The sequence below is a fragment of the Anser brachyrhynchus genome (assembly GCF_964034855.1).
Source record: "Anser brachyrhynchus genome assembly, chromosome: 3".
Classification (NCBI taxonomy): domain Eukaryota; kingdom Metazoa; phylum Chordata; class Aves; order Anseriformes; family Anatidae; genus Anser; species Anser brachyrhynchus.
Genome location: NC_137696.1, coordinates 103384183 through 103408061, shown reverse-complemented (window position 1 = coordinate 103408061; position 23879 = coordinate 103384183). Strand labels below are relative to the sequence as shown.

At 35.8% G+C, this 23879-nt stretch overlaps 1 protein-coding gene across 12 annotated transcripts in view; it reads right to left on the bottom strand.

The window, feature by feature from the left end:
* Positions 1-23879, bottom strand: part of CSMD1 (CUB and Sushi multiple domains 1) — a 1150108-nt gene that overhangs the window by 47986 nt on the left and 1078243 nt on the right. For all 12 annotated transcript variants that reach the window (XM_080586628.1, XM_080586632.1, XM_080586634.1 and 9 more), the window contains 3 exons: positions 20677-20850; positions 16551-16724; positions 1687-1875 (listed from right to left, as the gene is read on the bottom strand). In XM_080586628.1, coding sequence (XP_080442754.1) covers positions 1687-1875; positions 16551-16724; positions 20677-20850 — 537 coding nt within the window. The remainder of the gene's footprint in view (positions 1-1686; positions 1876-16550; positions 16725-20676; positions 20851-23879) is intronic.

Sequence of the window (23879 nt, the reverse complement as noted above, 5' to 3'; positions counted from 1 at the left end):
TCTGAAATTCATCTTGCCTGCCTCTCCAAGTATTGTGTATTTTTCCCTATCCCAAAAACAATCTTAAACTTTAAAGAGATTGTCACTGATAATCTTTGAAAATTAAATCTCTTTTACAGTGCTTGAAAAGAGTCTGAGAGACTACATCTATGAAAAGGTAATCAGATTTTTCTAATAGAAAAAGGCCTATTCATTTCATTGGGAGTTTATCTCAGTGAAAGAAGGTTAAATTTTTCCTAGAGATATTTGAGGTTCAGATGGTGTTTCAGTCCATCAGCAGCAAATTAGCAACAGCTAGCCCAGTAAATGATTGAGGAATTTAGGCACCTCCCAGTCTTATTTGAAAGTTCCCAGGGTCTCAATCAGTAGTCCCCAGAGCAAGGTCAGGAACTCCTATTCTGACCAAATGAACAGCTAGGGCTTTCCTGAAGCTCTCCCTAAAACCAGAAAGCCATGTAATTGCTTCCAAACTTCCAAAATGCTTCAAGTGGAAAGATGGGTAGCTGTTATGGGTGATTTACATTCCCCATCTTCTTCTGCTCCTTCTGTAAAGATTGTCCTGTCCCCAGTCCTGGAAGAGATCACTGGGACAGGGACATAACAGTTTTTTGAAGACATAAACAGTGAGGCATATGCAAGCATCAGTAAAATATTCTTGCCAAATGAACAATCTTATACAACTATTTTGTATTTTTAAAGTCATATATTGCTGAATTATTTCATTGCTGAAATGGGAATAACCTCAAGTTTTAGATTTTAGCTCATATTGACAGATACTGAAAGTGTAGATTGTTCTAAAAATCAAAACAAAACTGTTTCAGTCATGCAGATATTAGATACACAGTAGTAGGAGGGAAACAAGCACAAAACAAATAAATTCACTAGTTTAGTAATATTTATTGATCTGATTAGTATTTAGATATAAATTCATATAATAAATTGTTTAAAAAACAATCACATTTCTGTAAAGGAAAAATAAAACCAGCTGATGGGTTTGCAAATTAAAGCATACTTTAATTTATTATTTCCTTTAATTGCGTTGTAATTCACAATCCTGATGTCAGAAAATTAATAGTGATCAGAGAAGAAAAATATCTCAGTGGAAAATGAAAACCAGCCAAGCTGTTGTTTTCTAGAGATTTGAAGCTCAATGAACTGATTATAGGAAACAACTGAAGATTTCCACCCTCAGGAAAAAGTGATAGCGGAAGCATGAAGTTAAGTTATGAAAAGACCCTCTTAAGCAAAATTTTCCTACACAGCTTTCCATACATTTGGTCTCACATGCCTACTACGATATGAAGTCTGAAAAAAATATTTCTTGTAAGTATTAATTGTTTTAGACTATCAATCCTAATTATAACATGAGTAATACCTTTAGATTTCCCTATCTGTTTTTAAATATAATAACAATACACCAAATTGGGCAAACAACCTTTCCTTTCTGACGTTTGAAAAAATAGTTCAATAATTCTCTCTGAAACCATTTTCACATCAACAATGAAAAGCTGCATGCCATCTTGCCTTAATGTTTTCTGACTGAGCTGTACAATTTGCAATATGTTGCTCATAAAATCCAGTTTTGTTCCTCAATAAAACCACACACTTTTTCGCCTAGCATGACTAAAAATCATGAACCACGAGGTTAAGCCTGAATGAATAGTGTTAAAGTGAATGAATACTTACACAAACACTTTGGTAGTGATCTATCCCATAAACCATTAGCTTTACAGGTCAAAGCAGATGAGCCCAACAGATAAAAGCCCTTCTTGCAATGGTATGCCACACTTGTTCCGTACTTGAAACTTTCAGGATAATTCTGCTGGCCGTGCCGAATAGCATTTTCCACAAAACCAGGATCAGAACAATTCACCACTGTAAGACAAGAAGTGTTCATCAACAATGCATATTAACAATGTCATAAATAAAGTGATACAGTGACTTTTTTGTTAATTCACTAGCAGTTCATGACTGTTATCCATCTGATATCATCTGTGATTTTTATTTGACAAATATCAGATATGTTCTCAACTGATCAAGACTTTAGATCTTTTTTGCTTTGAAAATAGCATTCTAATCTTACTCCAGTTATTGTAACAGTCTTGGACATGCAAGTGGTTGGAAGATAAAAGAGAAAATGGAGGATTTTTTCTTTAATCTTTTTCTTCCTAGACCTCGTTTGGTCTTACATGCAATTTTTATGTGAAGGAAACCAAATTAAAAGAAAACCAGTACATAGTTTAAATAACACTTTAACATTTGCTATTTGAACGTCCTGTAATAAGATAAATTGTCTCAAACATTAACAAGAACATTTTCTGCTATTAATGTATAGAATAGAAAAAGGATGGTGAAAAGTGAAATATTTGATAGTGGAGAAGGGGTAAGGATAAGTGCCAAAAAGCACTATGTTATTTTTCAGATAGCAGTAAAAACCCTAAAAAAATGTAGGTTTTGACATGACTGTTGAGGTATGTAAGGTATATCTCCCCTCCATTCCCAATCCTTTGTACCCTGAAGTTCAGATGATGGTTTGTTGGTGGAAGATTACGATGAGATGATGAGATCTCCAAGCGTGAGAATATTATTAGTATTATAAGTTACTACTCATCAAACAGTGACAGGAATCTACTTTTCAAGTATACCATCTAATTTCAATTAAGTACAAAGGAAAAAAAAACCAACAACAACAGAATAAGTCTAAAAAACATTAGGTATCATGATGTTGCATATAAAGCGCTTAGCAAGGCATTGTCTAGACTGATGAAGAGACATGGTTCATGGAGGAGATCTATTTTTTTCTGAAGGGTAATAAAGATATATACTCTCCTAATTGAAACTGTTCTCATTCTACTTTATGCCAAATCCTATGAAATCGTTCACCAAAAGAGTTGCATTTAGCTTATATTACAACCCATTTGCTTATATTTTATAACAACAGTTATTTAAATTTTGTATTATAACCATTTAAATGTTGAAAAGAAATCAGTTATGAAGAGATGAAATAAATATTTGTTTACATTGGGAATTCACTGACAGAAACGAACACTTTTTTATCCTTAACACCTACTTTTTTTTCTGTCCCTTAAAAAAGACAAAAACACAAAGTACTAAAATCTCTCTGCTCTTGGGAACTTGTGAAAGGCTGGGCTGTGGGAATCTATACCTCTGTACTTGCTGTGTAGACTCTGAAAATTCCTGTTTCTAGGGATCTCAAGGTTTGAGTATTATCAAGAGAAAATATTCTTTTTACGTTACACAAGAAATACATTTCATTCTTTTTTATTGCCTTTTTTCACTGTTACTAATCACTGCCAACTAAGTCTAGTTCTGTCACAGACAATATACCTGTCATTGTAAAACAGGGACGCAGGAGGAAGTTTGTCAAGCCAACAGCCCACTCACACAATGCCCTGCCAAGATATTGAGCCAGATCTGCATGAGCTCATACGTCTACATTCACAGTACAGTTCTTTGTTAGAAAAATTAGCACAGCTCCCAGAAGAAATGCACACTGCATCTCAATTAACCCTGTTTGTTAGGCAATTAGACATTGTGTAAGGCTGTGTAGGTGCTGCTGTAAAGCTTCTGCTTTTGGAACTAACCTATATTCTCTGCATGGTTAAAGTTGCCTTGTACATACATATCCTTAAACTAAATCTATCTATATGTAGATTTTACATATCTACGTATTTATATGCTTTCCTCGACATTTGAATTTACGTCTGTATCTGGATTCTTGTGAATATGCTACTTAGTTCATATAAAACACTGGAGAACTTTCTAACAATTTAGTTGTAGACACAATTAAGTTTCTATGCCCAGGCCCCCTTTAGTTTAAAAATATGGATAATGGGTTTAATTTCAGACAGAAGTGATTATTTCCCAATCTATTCAGCTGAAATCATTGTTATAGGGTAATGCAGTTTTAATCCCCAAATTCAAAATAACCCCATACCTGAGCCATCATGTCACAGATTGATGTCTAAGGTTGTACAGGATATTTGTACTGGTGCAGAACTAAACTCAGGTCTCCTGAGACCTATGTTCATGCTCTAGTTTTGTGATGAAACTGCATACTGAAAACTAACTACATCAGAATAACACTTTCCCATTCTACTTATATCTATCTACTGGTTACTAGCAAGAACATATCTTTTTTTAAATAGTCTCCATACAGGTAAACACATATGGAAGTTAATTGTCTTTTATGACCATAAAAATCCTCTGGAATAAAATAATTTAGGAGTGTTATCTCAAAGGTGGATTAATATCAATTTATCAATCATATTTAAAATTGACTCTATTAGGTGCAACTAAACTTCCTGCCTGCATCCACACAGATCATTAGTACAGGTGCATGTTAAGTAGTCTGCATTTCATATTATATCCACATCTGTGTTAACTCAGTACTCTAACATTGGAAATTGGCTATATACAGCTTAAACAAGTACATGGATATTTACAGTGAGATTTCATTAATGCAAACACGTAAGTATGGAAATTTACATGCAGATAACACAGCACAAGATTCATATTGTCTACCTAATTTCTTGTCATCTCAAAGTTTCTTTCTCACATATCTCTGCCTCTGTACTCCTTGTATTTAGTTTATTTTGTGTTGTTTGTTTGTTTGTTTTGTACAAGCATGAAGTTTCTTGACATTTATGTTTTTTCAAGGGCTCTAGATGTAAAATACAAGAAGGTTATACTTCTAGTACCATGGCTTTGATTGTTGAGAAACAGTTAAAATAGAAGTTGAAACAGTGCTTGTGAAGTCATTAAAGTTTTAGAAGTTCCACATTCATTTTCACATTCATTTTTGTTCATTCATTTTCAGTCAGTTTGCTCCTATCTGAAAGCTAGCACAGAAACAAAAAGGTAGAGATGAATAAATCTGAAGAATGAAAATGGAATATTTATGGAGGAATTATATTATTCCTGGAATGACATACAGTATTTACAAAAAATTCCTTAAGCATTGAAAAGTCACAGGAAAAAATGGCATTGAAATGCTTGCCCTTCACCTAACAATTTTTATCATGTGCTTGAAAAGAAATGTTTGGATTTAAATATTCCCAACATTTTCTTTTCCCCCAAATGACTCTTCCTGGTTTGATTTTGTTCAGGTAAGAAAATAAGATGCCATTAAAAAACATTGTTGTTTTCATTTTAAAATTTTAAATAATTCACAAATCTACTTATAGGGGAGTAAGTACTTATTTTACTGCCTTAAAAACAAACAAAAACAAACTAGCAAATAAATAAATATTGGTTCTTGTTCCTTAAAACTAGACTTAAAAAAAAAATACTGACAATGGCTGAAATAAGAGCTTTGAAACAGAGATCTGAATTCATTCTCTTTTTTAGGAAGATGGATTCATAGAATCATGTCCTGCACCACAGTACAAAAAGGACATTAAACTCTTGGAGAATGTCCAAAGGAGGGCGACAAAGATGGTGAAGGGCCTAGAGGGGAAGACATACGAGATGTATGAGGAGCGGCTGAGGTCACTGGGCCTGTTCAGCCTGGAGAAGAGGAGGCTGAGGGGGGACCTCGTTGCAGTCTACAACTTCCTCACAAGGGGGAGTGGAGAGGCAGGCACTGACCTATTCTCCGTAAACACCAGTGATAGGACCCACAGGAACAGTGTTAAACTGAGGCAGGGGAAGTTTACGCTGGACATCAGGAAGAGGTTCTTCACTGAGAGGGTGGATGCACACTGGAACAGGCTCCCCAGTGAAGTAGTCACTGCACCAAGCCTGTTTGAATTTAAGAAGCGATTGGACTGTGCACTTAGTCACATGGTCTAAACTTTTGGGTAGACCTGTGCGGTGCTAGGAGTTGGACTTGATGATCCTTATGGGTCCCTTCCAACTTGGGATATTCTATGATTCTATGATTCTATGTCATCATTGAATGGCTTGGGTTGGAAGGGTCCTTAAAGGTCATCTAGTTCCAACACCGCTGCCTCTGGGCAATCTTTTCAAGTGCCTTACCATTCTCTCAGTGAAGGACTTCCTCCTAACATCTAGTCTAAACCTACCTTCTTCTAGTTTAGAACTGTTATCCCTTGTCCTATCACTATCTGTTTGAGTAAAAAGTCATTCTCCATCTTTTTTATAGGCCTCCTTTACGTACTGAAAAGCTTCACTGAGGTATCCCTGAAGCCTTCTCTTCTCCAGACTGAACATCCCCAGCTCTCTCAGTCCTTCTTCATAGGAGAGGTACCTCCAGCCCTCTGATCATCTTTGTGGCCCTCCTCTGGACCTGCTCTGACAGTCCCACATCCTTCCTGTGCTGGGGGCCCCAGACCTGGACGCAGCACTCCAGGTGGGGCCTCACAAGGGCAGAGCATAGGGGGACAATCCCCTCCCTCAACCTGCTGGCCACTCCTCTGTCAGTGCAGCCCAGGATGCAGCTGGCCTTCTGGGCTGCAAGCGCACACAAACCTTTAAGAAAAAAAAGGCCTTCCACATGTGTGTATATATATATATGTACATATATATATATATATGCAGACATGCTACCAGAGTTTAATGAGTTACAAGTCATGTGCAAATCACATCTGGGAGTTATGAGAACTCCAGGTCATTGGAAATTACTAATTCTTTAACCAGAATTAGTAAACCAGATTTTTTTCCAGAAATACTAATTCTTTAACTACGTTTTCATCTAGAAATAAAATTATTATTTTTATATAATCATTTATATAATAATAACCATAAAATGATTATTTTATTTCTAGATGAAAGTGGTAAGTTTTTTTATATAAAAATAAGCAGTGAAAGTTTACTGCACAGATAAAGATACTGTCAAAGTAAAAAGCAGAAAAATAAAGAGTAAAATGGCATTTTAGAATTTGTAGAAAAGATAGAACAAAAATATTTTTCCCAGTGCAATTTAGTGAACATCATTTATATTGCACTCAAATATATACTGGTTCAGCTGAAACAGAACTTTGAAACTTTTTGACCAAATTCTTCCAATAGTAGTATCAGAATGTTATATTCAAATAGAACAAAAATGCAAAGAATATTGAAAAAAATGTTTTGAAGGTTTTGCACATTGATAGAGGAATATATTTTTTCTCATTTTATTTTCCATCCTGTGGATTACTCAAGTCTTTCCCCAGATTTTGTTTATAATATATATTCAGAAGAGCTGCCCCTTATATAATTTCTTACAATTGAAACTTTGTTTTAATGGGTAAGCCTGCCAAGTTAGTTTCTGTGAAGCCAACAATAGAAATTAAGAAAAGAGACCATTATTTCATGAAGATATGTTGCCCTAAAGCTACCCAAAAGCAATTCTTACCAAATTATCTTTGAAACACAACAGGGAGAACAGAAAAACTTCATTTTCTGTGCAGATCAGAAATATGGATTGTTCGAGGAATAGTGTTATAGTCCCAAAGAATCAATCTGTCTGTGTGATAGTGCTCATTCTTGTACCAGTAATAGTTGTTTAGCCAAGTCAGGGATAAATAAAATACAGAATAGTCACTGAATGTAAAACTTAAGCATGTGCTTTGTGCAACAATATAGCTGCATGAAGTTATACCGGAATACATGAAGTCTGATAAAATGATTATGTAAAAGAATAGTGTCCCTTGAACTAAAAAGTAACCAAAATTATGCTTGTGGTATCATTTAACACCATCTAAAGGTTTTTAAATATGTATACATGAGAGTGATGTGGCTAACAAGGGCTGCAGTAAGGAGTACTTTAGAAAAGAATTTGAGTTGGCTGGCATACAGAACTAAGGCAGTAGTTTCCCTGATTGCCTTTCACCCTGGGGACTCAGTTGTAAATCTTGGTGAGAGTAGGAGATTGCTTTCTCTCAATGACAACTGTCAAGGGTTACATGGGAAATGAATTCTGGCACTCTCAATTTAGTCTGTTGAGAAACGCGGGAGAATGCTTTAAGTCTGCCCTGATGACTTCAGAACCTTACACTGAGTAGATTCAAACCCTTGAGGACAAAGAAGTGAAAAGACTTTGTCAGAGTCCCTTAGGCAGTTTTCTGTTAAAAAGTTGAATGATCATCAAAAAGTACATCGTTCACTGTATTTCATTTCTTTTTCTATCGCTTTCTCTCCATTTTTTTCCTTGACAGAAACAATGTTAAGCTTCTTTTTTAAACTTTGATATCTGATCAACAGTGTTTTCAAACTTTTTTATTTGAAAAGTACTGCATTACTGTTGGTATCTAGAACACGTATAGAGACTGCTACTCAAAATGAATAAAAGTACATAATTCACTCTGAATTTATGACAAATTCTAAGAAATGAATATAGACTAGGAAGGCACTGCTTGGAAAAGCATAATTGCAATATTTCCAGCCTATGGAATTTTAGTAAAGTTCATAGTAAAGTCAACAATACACAAAGCTGGTAACTGCTCAATATAGTTAACTGCTCACTTTGCAAAAGTCTCAAATAGAGAGGAATCATTTTTTATTGCCACTTTTTTCAATGTGGGCCTGTTGCAGAGTGATTTTTTCACAGGGAATATGGCCACATAACCCATAACTCTAAAATATTTCTTTAGGAAGCCAAGTGCTTTGTGAGTAGTGTTTTTATGTACATTTAGATCTATCAAAAATCTGAGGTCCTGGTATCATGTTTCTGATGAACCTAGACCACAGAAGTGTTCGCTGTAATACTGTAGTATAAATGTGGTTGATAATAGTACAAATTAACATTAATAATTTGCACTAGATTTCATTAAGTATATATTTACTTGTGAGATAAAAGCTGACATACTTCACTTTTAATTGTATTCCAAAATATTTTGCCATTGATATAAATATGCCAAATATTTTCTCATTGTTACAAAGATGCATTTTTTTTTAATAGTTTCTAAGGGAAAAATTCTGCCAAACTGCTCTGATGACTAACTTGCTTTATACTAAAATAAAACTGGAGTAAGAAATATTTTTAAAAAATCCATGAATTTGCAGTTATTATTTTTAGCTTCCAACTGATTTGGTTTAATGTTGTAAAACAATACAGTTTTTGATCACCAGTTTAACTAATTTAAAATGCATGTGTTTTTCTCTCAGATACGTATGAAAGTTCTTCTTGATATTCTGTCCAAAGCATGAATGCTGGTGTTGCTTGCAGATACATCAGAAAGATGAAGTGCTTACCTGTCACTTTTCTTTAGATGTGTTCTCTGTGTGTACAGACATTTGAGGGCATCTATGTACAAGTAGCATCAACACAGTAATTTTTTGTCTTAATAGTACCAACTCCTGAAGCATGTCTTAAAATCTTTCTCTTTAGGTTTTTGATAATCAGAGCATTGTTTTCCACATATGAACATCCATTCAGTTGCACCAAAATATGTTTCTACTACCTTTTGAGATGTTGTCATGGTTTTGGCTGGGACAGAGTTAATTTTCTTTGTAGAGGCTCACACAACGCTGTGTTTTGTATTTTTGATGAAAATAGTGATAGTGATAACACACTGATATTTTAGTTGTTGCTGAGCAGTGCTCACACGGAGCCAAAGACTCTTCTGCTCCTCGTGCTGCCCTGCCAGCGAGGAGGCTGGGGGTGCACCAGGAGCTGGGAGGGGACCAGCCAGGACAGCTGGCCCAGGCTGTCCCAAGGGATGTCCCATAGCATGTGGTGTCATGCTCAGCAATAAAAGTAGGGATAAAAGTGGGGTTAAAGAAGGAGGGGGATGACAGGTGGTATCATGCTTCCTGGAAGTGGCTGAACACCTGCCTGCCATTGGGAAACAGCAAATGAATTCCTTGTTTTGCTTTACTTGTGCATGTGGCTTTTGCTTTACCCAGTAAGCTGTCTTTATCTCAGCCCCTGAGTTCTTGCACTTTTACCTTGCTGATTCTCTCTCCCATCCTATCTGGGAAGAGTGAGCTGTGTGGTACTGAGCTGCCTGCCAAGGCTAAACCACAACAGATGTCTTAGCCAGATCTCCAGGCAGGTAACGTTCCAGAAAGGAGTCATTTAAAATCCTGTATCTCTGCCAGCTTCAGGTAAAAAGCTCAGATATTGTTTGGCATCTCCCATTGCACCCCTCCTATTTATTTACAAAACTTAAATGAGCTGCAATTGATAACAATTAATATCCTTCTGAAAGATATAATATACTACCAACATGAATAGATTAGGTGTACCTAATATCCGAAGTCTCAACAACAAAGGCCTCTGGCTTTGGAAAAACAAAACACAACACAAAGTTTTCTCAGCTTATGTGAATCCTTGATACCACCATGGATGGAAAACTGCTTAAATCCAGAGTTGTTTTATCTTAGAATGAGAAGAATCAGTTGTCAGTCCCAAACTCTCCCACCCTTCTATCAGTTGTCATCTAAAAGTTTATATTTCTTGTCAATTGAGGAGTGGAGCGTATTACTACTGGTTCAAATTATTTACCCAGTAAAGAAAACATGATGAAATTGACAGTTCCTCATAAATACCAGATTCTTGGTAAGATAAAAAGCCTAATTAAGCTCTTCAAAAGAAATATTCTTAATGAGATCTTTTTTTAAAGATGAGAAAAGTTCTTTAATCTCATTTATAGGAAGATAAATCAGATTGTAAGGATAGTAGTAACAAAGAATATCCCTATAAACTTTCCTGACAATGATTATGAATCTGAAACTGCCTTATGAAGCAGTAATAAGCAGTAGTAAGCAATAGAACAATTTATCGGATACCAAAGCAAAGAAAACAGAGCAAGATAAGCTCCTTCTTACAATTCCTTGCATTCTAGAAGATGTAATGAAGTGTGGCATTTAACATACTAGTTCTTACTTCAGACATAATATATGAAAAAATGACCTACAGTGCCATCAGGAGTGCAGAGCCCTGACAAGATCATCTGATTCAGTTCTCATTTTTGTGGTTAAGAGTTATGAAACATATAAAGTGCAGAGATTGGCTTTCTGTCCAAAGACAAAATGGAAAGCGGTTCCAAGCTGCTGAGGGAAAAATTCCATGCTGAACATATTTGTTTTAGGATTTGGTATCTTCTTAGCTAGTTCTGGGGTATAGCATATTCAGGCTGCATCAAGTCCCGCTTAGCCAGATTTGCCAAACAGAACATAGACTGGCAATCAGAATTTTTCAAATGTCATTTGATTCCAGGTTAAAGGCAAGTAAGCTGACTATCTGACATGCTCTTTATCAAATAAATAACAACAAAGGTACAGTCCATGTGGAGTGAAGATTTCCTACCTCATAAATTATGATTTTGAAACCATATCTCAGTGTACTCAACATTCCATGTAAATCTATTACAAATGTTAAATATATTATATAATTAATAAAAAAGATATCATTGCTTCAGTAATTTAAAAAAGTGTTTTTTTTTTTTTTTTAAATCTTACAGTATCCCAACATCTCAATGAGTCACTTCTTTTACTCATGAAAAAAATATTAGGAAAGTAAGTTTTTCCAAGACAGAGGTGTTTTGGTGATCATGTTACCTCAGAAGACATCCAAAATACATATTAAAAAATACTTTACAGAGATCCCATTTCAACAAATTAAATGTTTTAATCACTATACCAAAAGAGTTTGCCAGAACAGCAGCAAACTGATCTATTGTGTCTATCAACACTGAAATCACTGTGAAATGATCAGAGTAATGACATTATAGAGTGGGGGGAAACAACACAGTAGAGCAATTAAATGCTTTACAATTCACAATAGGTTATACAAACATATGTACTTTGTTTCATATGAGTTTTTATCACATGGCATTAAAGTAGCATATATAATCTTTCGTATGTTCTATTTTTTTGGCAGGCAAAAAAAAATTCAACATACTTTCTTTGGTAAATTTGCTCCCTGTAACTTGCTAGTTAACCTTTTTCTGACACAATACATAGCAGCAATGTATCACTGCAAGACTGCCTGAGAACTACCTACCTTTATTCACTAAAAATATTGGTTTCCTATGCATAGACAGTAACTCTCTTGCAATATAAATGATATAAAATAAAATAATCATATGTAATAGCCTGAAGCAGTATTCAATATTTTGTAGCAACTGCATGCAGAGTCTCAGTGAAGAGAAACCAAGTTCATTATTGACTCAAGTGAACCCAACTAAGGTTTGAAAGAAAGGTCGTATGTAAAATCTCTGTTGAATTAAACGATACAGGTTTGCCAGGAACATCAATCCCTTCCCAGTACTATACTCAAGGAGTTGGAATATTTACTCCCTTTGTACACAAACTCATAACTGATCATTAACAATGAACTTTAATTAAAATGTTCTTTACTTGTTAGTTAAAGGCAATTTTAGAAGGAAAGGTATATGCTGGAGGAAGTTCTATTTCTTCCTTTAGGTTAAGTTCTAAACAATTAATTAAAATGAAATTTGATACAAGCCATTTAGTTAGTAAAATTTAGTTGTTTTTTTTTTAATTCCGTATGTAAAATTATCATTTCAGCCTATTTTATTTCATAAGACCTTATGATTTCATAAGAGTTCATAAATGGTGTATCAAATTTTGTTCACAGTGAAATGATGTAAATGTAATTATGAAAGGAGGTTTTAGGAAGACTGTAGGGAAGACTTCTTTGTCCAGATACACAGCTAGAATTAAACAAGGGAGATGTACGCAGAGAAGTGTTCTGTGGGAACATGCATGGCTGACACAGAGGTTTGAACCAGCCTGCTCTGTACTGTATTCCTTTGAAAGAACACCATTCTTATTTTTATAATGCTCTTAGCCTTCACATCATTTTTCATATCATATCATCATCACTTTCATTTTCATCATTTTCCTTTTTCTCTTATTTTTCTTTTCTTTTTAATAAATGTGTACATTTGAGCTCAATGTAAGTATCTGAATAACTTTATTTGTAGCTGGGGTCTTTATTTGTAGCTGGTCAGTAAAAACATGTAACTGCCTCTGACAGTCAAATGGAGCAGACCTGGACTGAAACTGCAGGATATGTGAAAAAATATTTATTTTTAACAGATAAAAAATGCTTCACAGATGAGATAGAAGACTGTTCACTGAAGTTTAGTGATACAAAATAGTATACAAGGAAGAAAAGATACATGAGCCTAAATAGGAACGGTTTACTAATTCCTGTTTCTCCTCAATAATTAAGTTGCTATGCTAACTAAGTCACTTGAATAAATTCTGAGGGTAGTGACTGAGGGAATTGCCATTTCTGTATTGTTTTAATGAGAATGAAAGTTCTAATTCCACACATACTGAGCTTGAAATTGCATTAGCTATCTCTCAAATAATATGATGAGCTAATCACCAAAGATAATTATTATTCTTAGGAACAACCACTGTAATAAAATATGATTTTTAATAAGCCAACAGGTGGAGATAATAAAGCTGCCAATAACTGAACTGAACTGATTACATCATTTTAGTCCCAATGTTAGTATCCTTAGCACAACTTTACTGACTGCAATTTCCTTCAGCAATTAAAGACAAGTTACAAAAGACAACTGCAATAAAGAAGCAGACAGCGTTCACGCCCGTGATTAAGGTAAGTGCAACCTCTGGAGAAGGTGAAACTCGAGTACTGTGTTCAGTTTCGGGCCCCTCAGCACAAGAAGGACATTGAGTCCCTGGAATGTGTCCAGAGAAGGGCTACGAAGCTGGTGAAGGGCCTGGAGCACAAGTTGTGTGAGGAGCGGCTCTGGGAACTGGGGTTGTTTAGTCTAGAGAAGAGAAGGCTCAGGGGAGACCTCAGTGCTCTCTACAACTACCTGAAAGGAAGGTGTGGGGAGCTGGGGGTCGGCCTCTTCTCACAGATAACTAGCAATAAAACTAGAGGGAATGGCCTCAAGTTGCGCTAGGGGAGGATCAGGTTGGATATTAGGAGACATTTCTTCTCAGAAAGAGCAGTCAGGCATTGGAACGCGTTGCCCAGGGAAGTGGTAGAGTCACCATCCCTGGGGGTGTTCAAGGAAAGATTGGACATGGTGCTTAGGGACATGATTTAGTGGGTGACATTGGTAGTATGGCGATGGTTGGATCAGATGATCTTAAAGGTCTTTTCCAATCTTAATGATTTTATGATTCTGTGAAAGATGGAAGCTGGTGGCTTCTGGCACCAAGAAGGTTCCTGACCCATTTAAAGGTTTACACCTACGAAATAGATTTACCACCCTCAAAGTTGAAGAGAAGCCATATGTGTCTTCAAGCAAAGGATCTGGTCCACCTAACCCTAAACCACACAAAACCACCTGGGAGAAACAGGGAGTCATAATAATGGGTGATTCCCTGCTGAAGGGGACAGAGGCACCCATCTGTTGACTTGACTTCTCCTATGAAGAAAGGCTGAGAGAGCTGGGTATGTTCAGCCTGGAGAAGAGAAGGCTCTGGGAAGACCTCCTTGCCACCTTTCAGTACTTTAAAGGGTCTTATAAAAAGGATGGAGAAGGACTCTTTACTCAGGTAGATAATGATAGGACAAGGGGGAATGGTCTTAAACTAAAAGAGGATAGATTAGATTAGACATTAGGCAGAAATTCTTCATTGTAAGGGTAGTGAGGCACTGGAACCCTTGTGCCAAGAGAAGTTTTGGATGCCCCATCCCTGGGGGTGTTCTAGGCCAGGTTAGATGAGGCCCTGAGCAACCTGATCTAGTGGCTGGCAACCCTGCCCATGGCAGGGAGGTTGGAGTTAGATGATCTTTAAGGTCCCTTCCAAACCAAGCCATTCTATGATTTTATGACCTTTCAAGTAGAGAGGTTTGCTGCCTGCTTGGGGGCCCAGACCTGTGATATTGTGGAGGGACTGCCAAAGCTTGTCTTACCCTCTGACTACTAACCCCTTCTGTTATTCCATGTGAGCCAGGTGAAACCTGAACAGTATCAAAGGTGACTACACAACTCTGGGAGCAATAGAAAATGGTATAGAGGCCCAGGTGGTGTTTTTTTCTCAATCCTGCCAGTGAAGGGGAAAAGGTGCCAGGGAAAGTGTACTAATTAGATATGTCAATAATTGGCTACAGAACTGTTGTTTATGACAGGGTTTTGGGTTCTATAACCAAGGGACCCAGTTTGCAGATCAGCATCTGCTTAGGAGAGGTGGGATCCAGCTCACTACACAGGGCAAAGCTATTTCACCAATAGGATGGATGACCTCATAAGGAAGGCTTTAAATTTAGCATGAGAGTGGAGGGAAAGAATAACCAGCAGCCCTGTGAAAGAGTAATAGACAGGGTTGCTGAACAAAGGGCATGGGTTGATGTGATAGGGAAGGATCACAAAATCAACAAAATGGGGATTAAGCAGGGTCACCTTCCACACTTGCAGAATATCAAAGAAATGCCTAAAAGGCACCATTATGGAGAAATCCCCCAATCCTATCTATGAACCAAACACGCTGGTTTGCCCCCCTTAAGTGCTTGTGCATGAACTCGCACAGTATGAGGAGCAAACAAGATGAGTGAGATGTGTGTATGCTTGCAGGGCTATGATCTTATTGGGATCATGGAGACATGCCGGGGTGGCTCTCAGGACTGGATTATTGGAATGGAAGGATATAGGCTCTTCAGGAAGTACAGGAAGGGGAGAAAAGAATGGGATGTTGTCCTCTATGTGAATGATCAGCTGGAGTGAATGGAACTCTGTCTGGGGATGGATGAGGAGTTAACCGAGAATTTATGGGTTGGCACTAAAGGGAAGATGGGGCTAGATGACATAATAGTGGGGTTACAACATTTTTAAATTAGGCTCATTAAAATCAATTTCCTTCTGGAGAGTTCACAAAAAGACCACTAAACTATGTACAAAATCTCAAAACCTTTTCTCCAGGCTCTAGAGATCTTCCAGTATATCTTATATGTCTCACCCCTATGTCCTGTTTTTCACCTCTCTGAAAATCTGCATGTTTTACAAGAAGATATCTTTTCTTAGTGATTCAGAAGAAAACTTTTCACCATATTATTAAATATTATCAGCAACTTACTGGATTGAGCATTGAGAAAGCATTTACTACACCAGTACAAGTTATTTTGGATCATAAAACATCAAAACAGCAGAGCAATGAACAGATATTAGTGGTCTGATAAATATCTCAATAAAGGTCTAATATTAGCTTCATATTCTGCAACTGTAGACAACGGTTGAGAAAAACAAATAAAACAGTGGCCATAAATAGGAAATACAGAAGAAATAATAGTGTTTTGATGCATGAATATTCATTTGCCTAACTATCTTTCAATAGGAGTAATTGACCATTTATGGAAACTTCCAGTGCACATAAGTCAGGCTAGACAGCTGACTGATTTATTAATGTAATATAACTTTTGTGATATAAAGTAGACTTTATGGGTCTCTAAACTAAATGTTAGGGATTACAGTCTGAAAATTCTGAGGTCAAATACTGAAAACCCAAGGCTTCCCCAATATTTAGCAAACTCCTTTTTCCAATATAGAAATGTAAAAACTCGAATAAAGAAAGCAATAAGGTCATGAAGGTCAGTTTTCTGAACTTTATCCCAGTGTTTTGAAGGCAGGCTTAAAGGATAATACCTGAAATAAGACATTAGAGAACAGAGAATGAACAGGAAAGTTTCTTACCTCGGCAGTTTGGTAGAGGGCTACTCCATTGCCCATTGCTTCGGCACTGTGCTCGAGAAGCACCCTGGAGTAAGTACCCAGTGTTGCAAGTAAAATTTACAACATCATTTAAATTGAACTCGCTGCCATTAGTCATTCCATGAGCTGGATTCCCAGGATGTCCGCATGTGATTGCTGTTAAAAGAAAAATAGGCATGCTAGCAACTAACTGAAAAGTACTGTTTCATGGAATCACTTGCAGGTTGGAGCTGTTTTTATTTCTGAAATTTTCTTTTATATTTATGCAAGAAGTTTAAGAAAAAATATGATGCATTTATACAGAGATCTTAACTGCCAGGGGAAAAAACGTTAATTTTTCTGTAAGACTTTCAGAATCTACTTTTTACCTTATGGTGAAAGTTGTAATATAAATAATTATATGTAATGCATTTTGACACCCTACTGATACATACTATACCTTAAAAAATATTGAGACTGCACTATATTTCCTAATAATGCAGATTAAAAAAAAAAAAATCTGCAAGATTCAAAATCTAGTAGGGTAAAACAAACCGAATTCAAGTATTGCTTCAGAACATTCTGGACTTCCAAAGCATTCTTGTTCCTAAAATTGTTGAGTTGCTTTGTTTAAATCCTTTTAATTAGATTTTCTTCTGGCAGTAGTGACATCATTGTTGGGATTAAATCGTTCCCATTATGCACATTATGTGTTTGTTAATATGCTTACATTATACTTATATATTTTATAATGGTTAAGCTGTAGCCTTCCACATGACCAGACATTAAAATAACACAGAAAAATATAGAAAAAAACATAGGTACTGACAACTGAAAATAAGAAAGTCAAATATATATATATGCAGCTTTTCAACATTGTGCTGGTGATAATGGCTATCATACTAAGCAAATATCCTATTTACAGGTATACCTTCTAATTAATTTCATTGTTATTTTTTCTTTTCTTTACTGAACTGACACCTGAAAAGTAATGTTACTGTTTTCTTTTATTTTACCACAGAGTTCAGTTATGAAATAGTATTTTCAACAATACTTGATCTTTGAAAATTAAATAGGACACCTTCCTGTATCCAGATTTATGTATTTAGTCCTTAAATTGTACAAATAAATCTACTTCAGTCACTTAAACCCCTTTGTGCACTATTCCATTCACAGCATTTGAAGATGATACCCTAAGCATCAGAATAAAATGTGAGTATATACATAGGATCTACTTTGTTCTAGCCCAGCTGGTGCATTTTTTGACTGTTACAGATTATTAAGTTTCAATAACTAAAATATTTTCTGTAGTCACTGTCTTCACAGTCACTATCTTTCCTATATGACAAACTATTCAACTACAAAATGCTATTACCATAAAATTTCTACAGTTTCCTGAACAAATTCTATGCCACGGGTTCTTACAATACAAAAATTAGGTCTTGTATAAATACTCTGATAATGAAGTATAATTCTGCTCAATTGTCCTTTTCAACAAAAACATATTCTTGTGGGTCAGATCCTCTTTAGACATCATTACTACTGACAGATTCTGTTTTTTTGATGCCTCCCAAAAACTAAAGATCTCAGATTCTGAGACTGTAGCCACAGGATCTGGTTTGTTATTGCTTCATTAGTTTTATAGATATTCTTGACCTATTGATTGATCAACACTGAAGTAGTTGGATTCACACAGTAGCAAGTACTTAAAAACATATTTGTAATTAAAAAAAAAGAAAAAGAAAAAAGATAATTTGGCATTATAGTGTTTCCAATCATCATTAGGCTTTTATACAGTCAACTCTTAATATTGTTTACCTAAGTAGTACCCAACACATTTCAACTAAAGATTATTACTAGTGGTTTTATGACATCTAAATTGTGAATAAGAAATCCCCTTTTCCTGCCTAATACAAAGAACTGTCCTATGCATGCAGAAATGCATATGTCCGAAATATGTCATGTGGATACTGGAAACATAGCAAAGAGATCTCTCCATTTAAAGTAATAAAAATCCCAAGTATATTCTGAAGTCTTTAACACAGTATCAGTCTTAGACCCTGAAGTATGCTATATAACTAAGAGGTTTTAGTCAATATTAATACAGTATATATTTTTCGTAAAGAAAGTCACTATCTTGATTTTTGTTGTGTTGTTACTCACAAAGAACTAATCAGAGATCTTCACCTTTCACGTTAACTCCCAATAATTATCAAGTGAATAGATCTTTTGGAATATATTTAGCCCAAAGTATGGTCTAATGGATTACCCAATACTGAGGTAGGGAAACACGTGTGTCAAAAATTGTGCACGATAAAGGAGCATAGGAAATGAAGATAAAAGAGTCATGTGTGGAGTACTCTGAATACTTTCTTAGATAATGTTTTTTGAAGATTAAAGTGTCTAGTATTTAGAAATCTGAAATTCCATTCCAAGCCAATTACAAATATGAAAGGATGCATAAACTGTAAACATATCACAAAACGTAGCCCAACTCATAGTAGATTTTCAGGGGTACAGCCTGCAGCATCTTTATGGTTCCCCTGGTGTATTTTTAGTGTCTGACTCATATTCCTTAGTCAGAGTAATACTGACTCTGACTCAGAGTAATGTAATACTTTTCAGTATTACATTAGTGAGCCCGTTTCTAGCACTGGTAAGCACTATGTTTCCACTTTCCCTCTCAGAAATAGCTGAGACATTTTTATTAGATTTTTTAATAAAGAAATAAATAAAAGTGGGAAAATCATCTGAAGCTTGGTTGCTGACAAAAAAGGGGGGGCGGGGGAAGGGGTGTATGTATAGTTCTTTAGTCTGACAGTTATAAGCAAAATAAACCCATGTTGCTGCTAGGCAGCCTGTAAAAACAGAAACTACTGCCGATTCTTCTCAGAACAGTAATAACAGTAGCAATTCAGGAAGGAACTGACTCTCCCCCCTCACCCCTCCCAGCTTTCCCCTTTTCTTTTGAAGGGATTTTGTTCACTGCATGGTAAAATTAATCCACTAAAAGTAATAACACAAGCTGGTGGCATTTCTCCTTTGATGAATATAAATCACTTGAAGATATCAATAGGATTTTAAAAGGACAATGACATTTGGCAGATATTTCCTGCAGCTATATACAGGTCGAAATAAGAAAGTACTGAACATTTTGAAATCTAATGACTTATCAGTAATATATTTTCTTAGCAATGAAACAAAGATACTAACATCTTTAACAGAAAAAATGATCGTCTTAGTGACTCTATCTCTGTGTGCATTAAAATACTTCTGTCTGAATTATAGACATCTTGAAAACGAAAAAAAGAAAAAAGAAATAATTGATGTAAACGATCATTAAAAATAACCAAAATTATATAGAAATTGGGAGTTTTATTAAGACCAAAAAACAATAATAAATGCTAGCACACAATAAAGTAGCAAAATAATAAGCAGAGAAATCAGACTTGACTGATTAAATGGCTCATGCTTTGGAAAGTGTCAGAAGACCTGCCACACAAATGTGGAAGGAAGTAGAGTGGGACTGAGTCAAAAAAAATATATATATATTTTCAAAAGCAGATGATTTAAGAACAACAACACAAAAGAGAGAATAAGGAAGTCAATATTTTTCTAACAGATGTAGTATAATCCAATACTATGCCTGGGCCTGGGTTTGCACTGACAAATATTAGGCCAACCTGGAAAAATGGGCAGTTACCATCAGAACAGTATTCCAGCTTTATCCAGCAAAGAAAAAAATTAGACCATTAGTATTCTTACTAAAAAAAAATATGAGGGAGAAGCTCAGTAAGACGACACTTGACAAAGAAGCTACGCCTGGAGAAAAAGGGAGAAAGAGACAGATAAAGTTATTAAGGTGCAGCCTGCTGTCCAACACACTTCAATGCCTATGTCAGCCTTCTGAAAAAAACAGAAATCAGACATTACTGGATACAGATAGTCAGCCTGTGCTAAATGAGAAAGTGGATTAGATTATCATAATGACCCTCATCACTGAAAATATGTCCGATAAACATCTGTTCTTAACACATCATTCGAATACCTTTGAACATCTCATCCACCATTAATATTTAATTAAGTTAAAGGTAATAGCAATATTCACTGAAAAATGAATTATACTTACGGACACAAACAGGAGTTTGTCCAGACCATTTATGATCCTGTAGGCAAATTCTGACAGAGGTACCAACAAGTCGAAAGCCAGGATTACACTGATAGACTACAGTGTCACGATAACTGAATCCATCTCCACTAATATGACCATTTACAATTGGATCCGGAGAACCACAGTGACCAGCTACAATAGAAGAACAATCCATCAAAACTACAAATTCTTACAAATCTTGCCAACATTTACAAGAATGCTGATATGAAAAAAAAATAAATCCTGTTCTCAATAAAAAAAAAAATAATATTAGAGTCAAAGAGCATATAGTAGTGGATCTGGGAACAAGATCTAGGGTGTAAAAACTGCAGGTGATATTCCTTCTACTCTTTCAAGGTGACAGAGTTAGTCATTCAGATATTTGAAATTTTCATATATACAGTTTCTGCAAATTCTGTTGTAAAAAAGACAAATTTGTCAGAAGAATGTCTGGTGCATATAAACTGCAAATGTCTGAAATTACAAATCATTCAGTATATTTGTTACAAAATGGACAATTTTCAAATGGGTAATTTTTTGTTAGTAGTATTATTTTACCTTTTCCTTAATAAACCTGCCTTGGTCCTCAGAGAAATGTGAATTACAAATAAAAGGGTTTTTTTGTTTGGTTGGTTGGTTTGGTTTTTTAACTCCCAGACCCCCATTATTTCTTCATAGTGCTCATGTTGATCTTCACAGTGCTCATGTTCATGATTTGGCTTGGATTTTGTGAACAAATCTCTACTAACAAATTAAGTGTGATTGGGGCCATTCTCTGGCAGAGGCCAACCAGCACAGCACAGTCCGTATCCATAAACTGAAAATCTCTAGCACAGCTGCTAGTAATCTGCCTACCAGGATTAATACTGGTTTAAGCTAACTTGAACAGTTCTTAGAAATTGTCTTGGAGAGCGTTAGCCAAAACATGTCCAGGCATTATTCTAACAATTTAAGAGGTGATATGATCAAGTTTCATATTCATTTTCATGTCAATGTGTTATTTCATCAGAGTAAATGTAGTGTCTGTTATTCTATGTATCCAACAGATAACTGATTTCTCAATAGCAGGTCTTCAGGCATTAGAAGACTGCAATCAAAGTTTAAAATATAGATCATAAATTATTAAAAATAATAAAAAAATACGTTGTGTGGGATCACAGTCTATTGCTTTCAAAAGAAAAAATACTGCATTATTTCAGATACGTATAAATGGCACATTTAGCTATATTATCTCATTTACCATGCCATAAATGCCCCTATTTGTATCTATTAGAAATTTTCTTCACTCTAATTTAAAAGCTGCAACATACAAAGGAGGTTTCCACGCAGACATTAAAAAAAATAATAATGTACAGCTAAGCTGTATCTAAGCTATATCTCGTTATGCTCAAATATTTCCTAACATTCAGCTCCAATTTCTACAATTATTTTTTACTTATTAATGCATTTCAGTAATCAATCACAAAAACTGATTCTACTTGTGTTCATTCTTTCCAAATAACCACCACCTTTATGTTATCTTCAGTTGTTCCTTAGCTAAACTGGTATATTTAACATGCTTATAAATTCACGTCAAAATTATAATAAATTCTTCTTTATATTGGTTTCCAATTTGATCACTATACTTGAAATAATCACCTTTTCCAGCTGCATAGAAGTATGGAAAGGAAAGAATATCTACCAGCACTGTTTCTTTCTTAGTGCTATCAGCAGCTGTTAAACAATGCAGAACGGATTACTCTGGGGTAATGGCACTCTTGGCATTAAGGAAGCCAAGCAATAATCTTAATCTCTCTAGATTCTTTATTCTGTTTGGAAACAGAACTTCTGAGCAGGAAACTATTTATCTTAACTGACTAAAGGGAAGATTTTTTTTTTTTTTTAAGTGGCATTGATTAATTACACCTGCCAACAATTTCAACTGAAGCTACGCTAAGCACTTTCAGTACTCATTCTGAGACAAGAGATCAGGGACATGATGCTTGTGACCACTGACAGAATGGGGCTGTGTGATGTTCTGTTTAACACTGAGGCCATATTCGTGAAGAAGCAGACTTGCTCATAACTTTTTTCTTGGGTCTGAATTAATTTCTACTACAGTCACTTTAATACAGCTAAGCAGTGTATTTCATTTACACTTAATGGATCTTCTAAAACACTAAAAGGGAAAAACGTGCCACTTGATTACTTTATTCACACATAGAGGATTACTATAACAATACTGATCTTAGGATTGCTGATGTCTTCAGGGAGGCATTACGACAATGTTCTATAAATTCGTGCAACAAGATAAGGATTTAAGTTTTTTCATACTCCAAACAGGGAGTAATGACAGCAAAAAGTAACAAAGGCATTGAAAACACATTTTTCTTCTTGAAATGTCTCCTTGAAATTTTCTCTTGATATCTCATGGAAGTATGTACTTTATTATTGTCAGCCCAAATTGGCAATATGATCCCCCTTAACCCTTCCCTCTTATTCAGCCTCACTCAGCCTCTTGCCTGTCACATGCCCCTAACCTCTTAGTAGGCCTTTCTCCCAGACTCGCTTCAGTTCACCAATTTTTCTCTTATATGGTGGAGAACAAAAACTACACACAGATTTCCATGTGCGTGCTGAAGAGGAAATAATAACTTCAACCTGCTGACTACATTGCTGCTCATGCACTCCAGTCCGTGATCTTTCCCGCATGGCCACACTTCTAACCCTTGTCTAATCTCTCCATTGTGTCACCTGGGTTGTTTTCTGTAAAGCTGCTTTCTACCCTGTCAGTTTCAAGACAGTGGTCATGAATGGCATTATTCTTAGCAAAACTGCAGGACTCTGAATTTGCCTTTGCTGAACTTTACAAGATTCCTGTTGGTCCATTCCTTCAGATTCTCAAGGTCCTTCTGTACAGCAGTACTGCAGTCCAGCATATCAACCGTTCCCCATCATTTGGTGTCATCCTCAGACTTGCTGAGGCTGCACCCCAACCTGTCACTGACAGAATCACTAGCAGATCTTGGGTAATATTGGCCACAGTTTATTTAAGTAGTTAATTACCAACTCTACTACAACACCTCTCTCCCCCAAATTCTGCTACTAGGAATGACAAATTCATGATCTGGTTAATCTTGAACATAGATTAACTACATGCTAGAGCAAAGGTAGACGTCACTTTTAATCAGAATTCCTTCTCC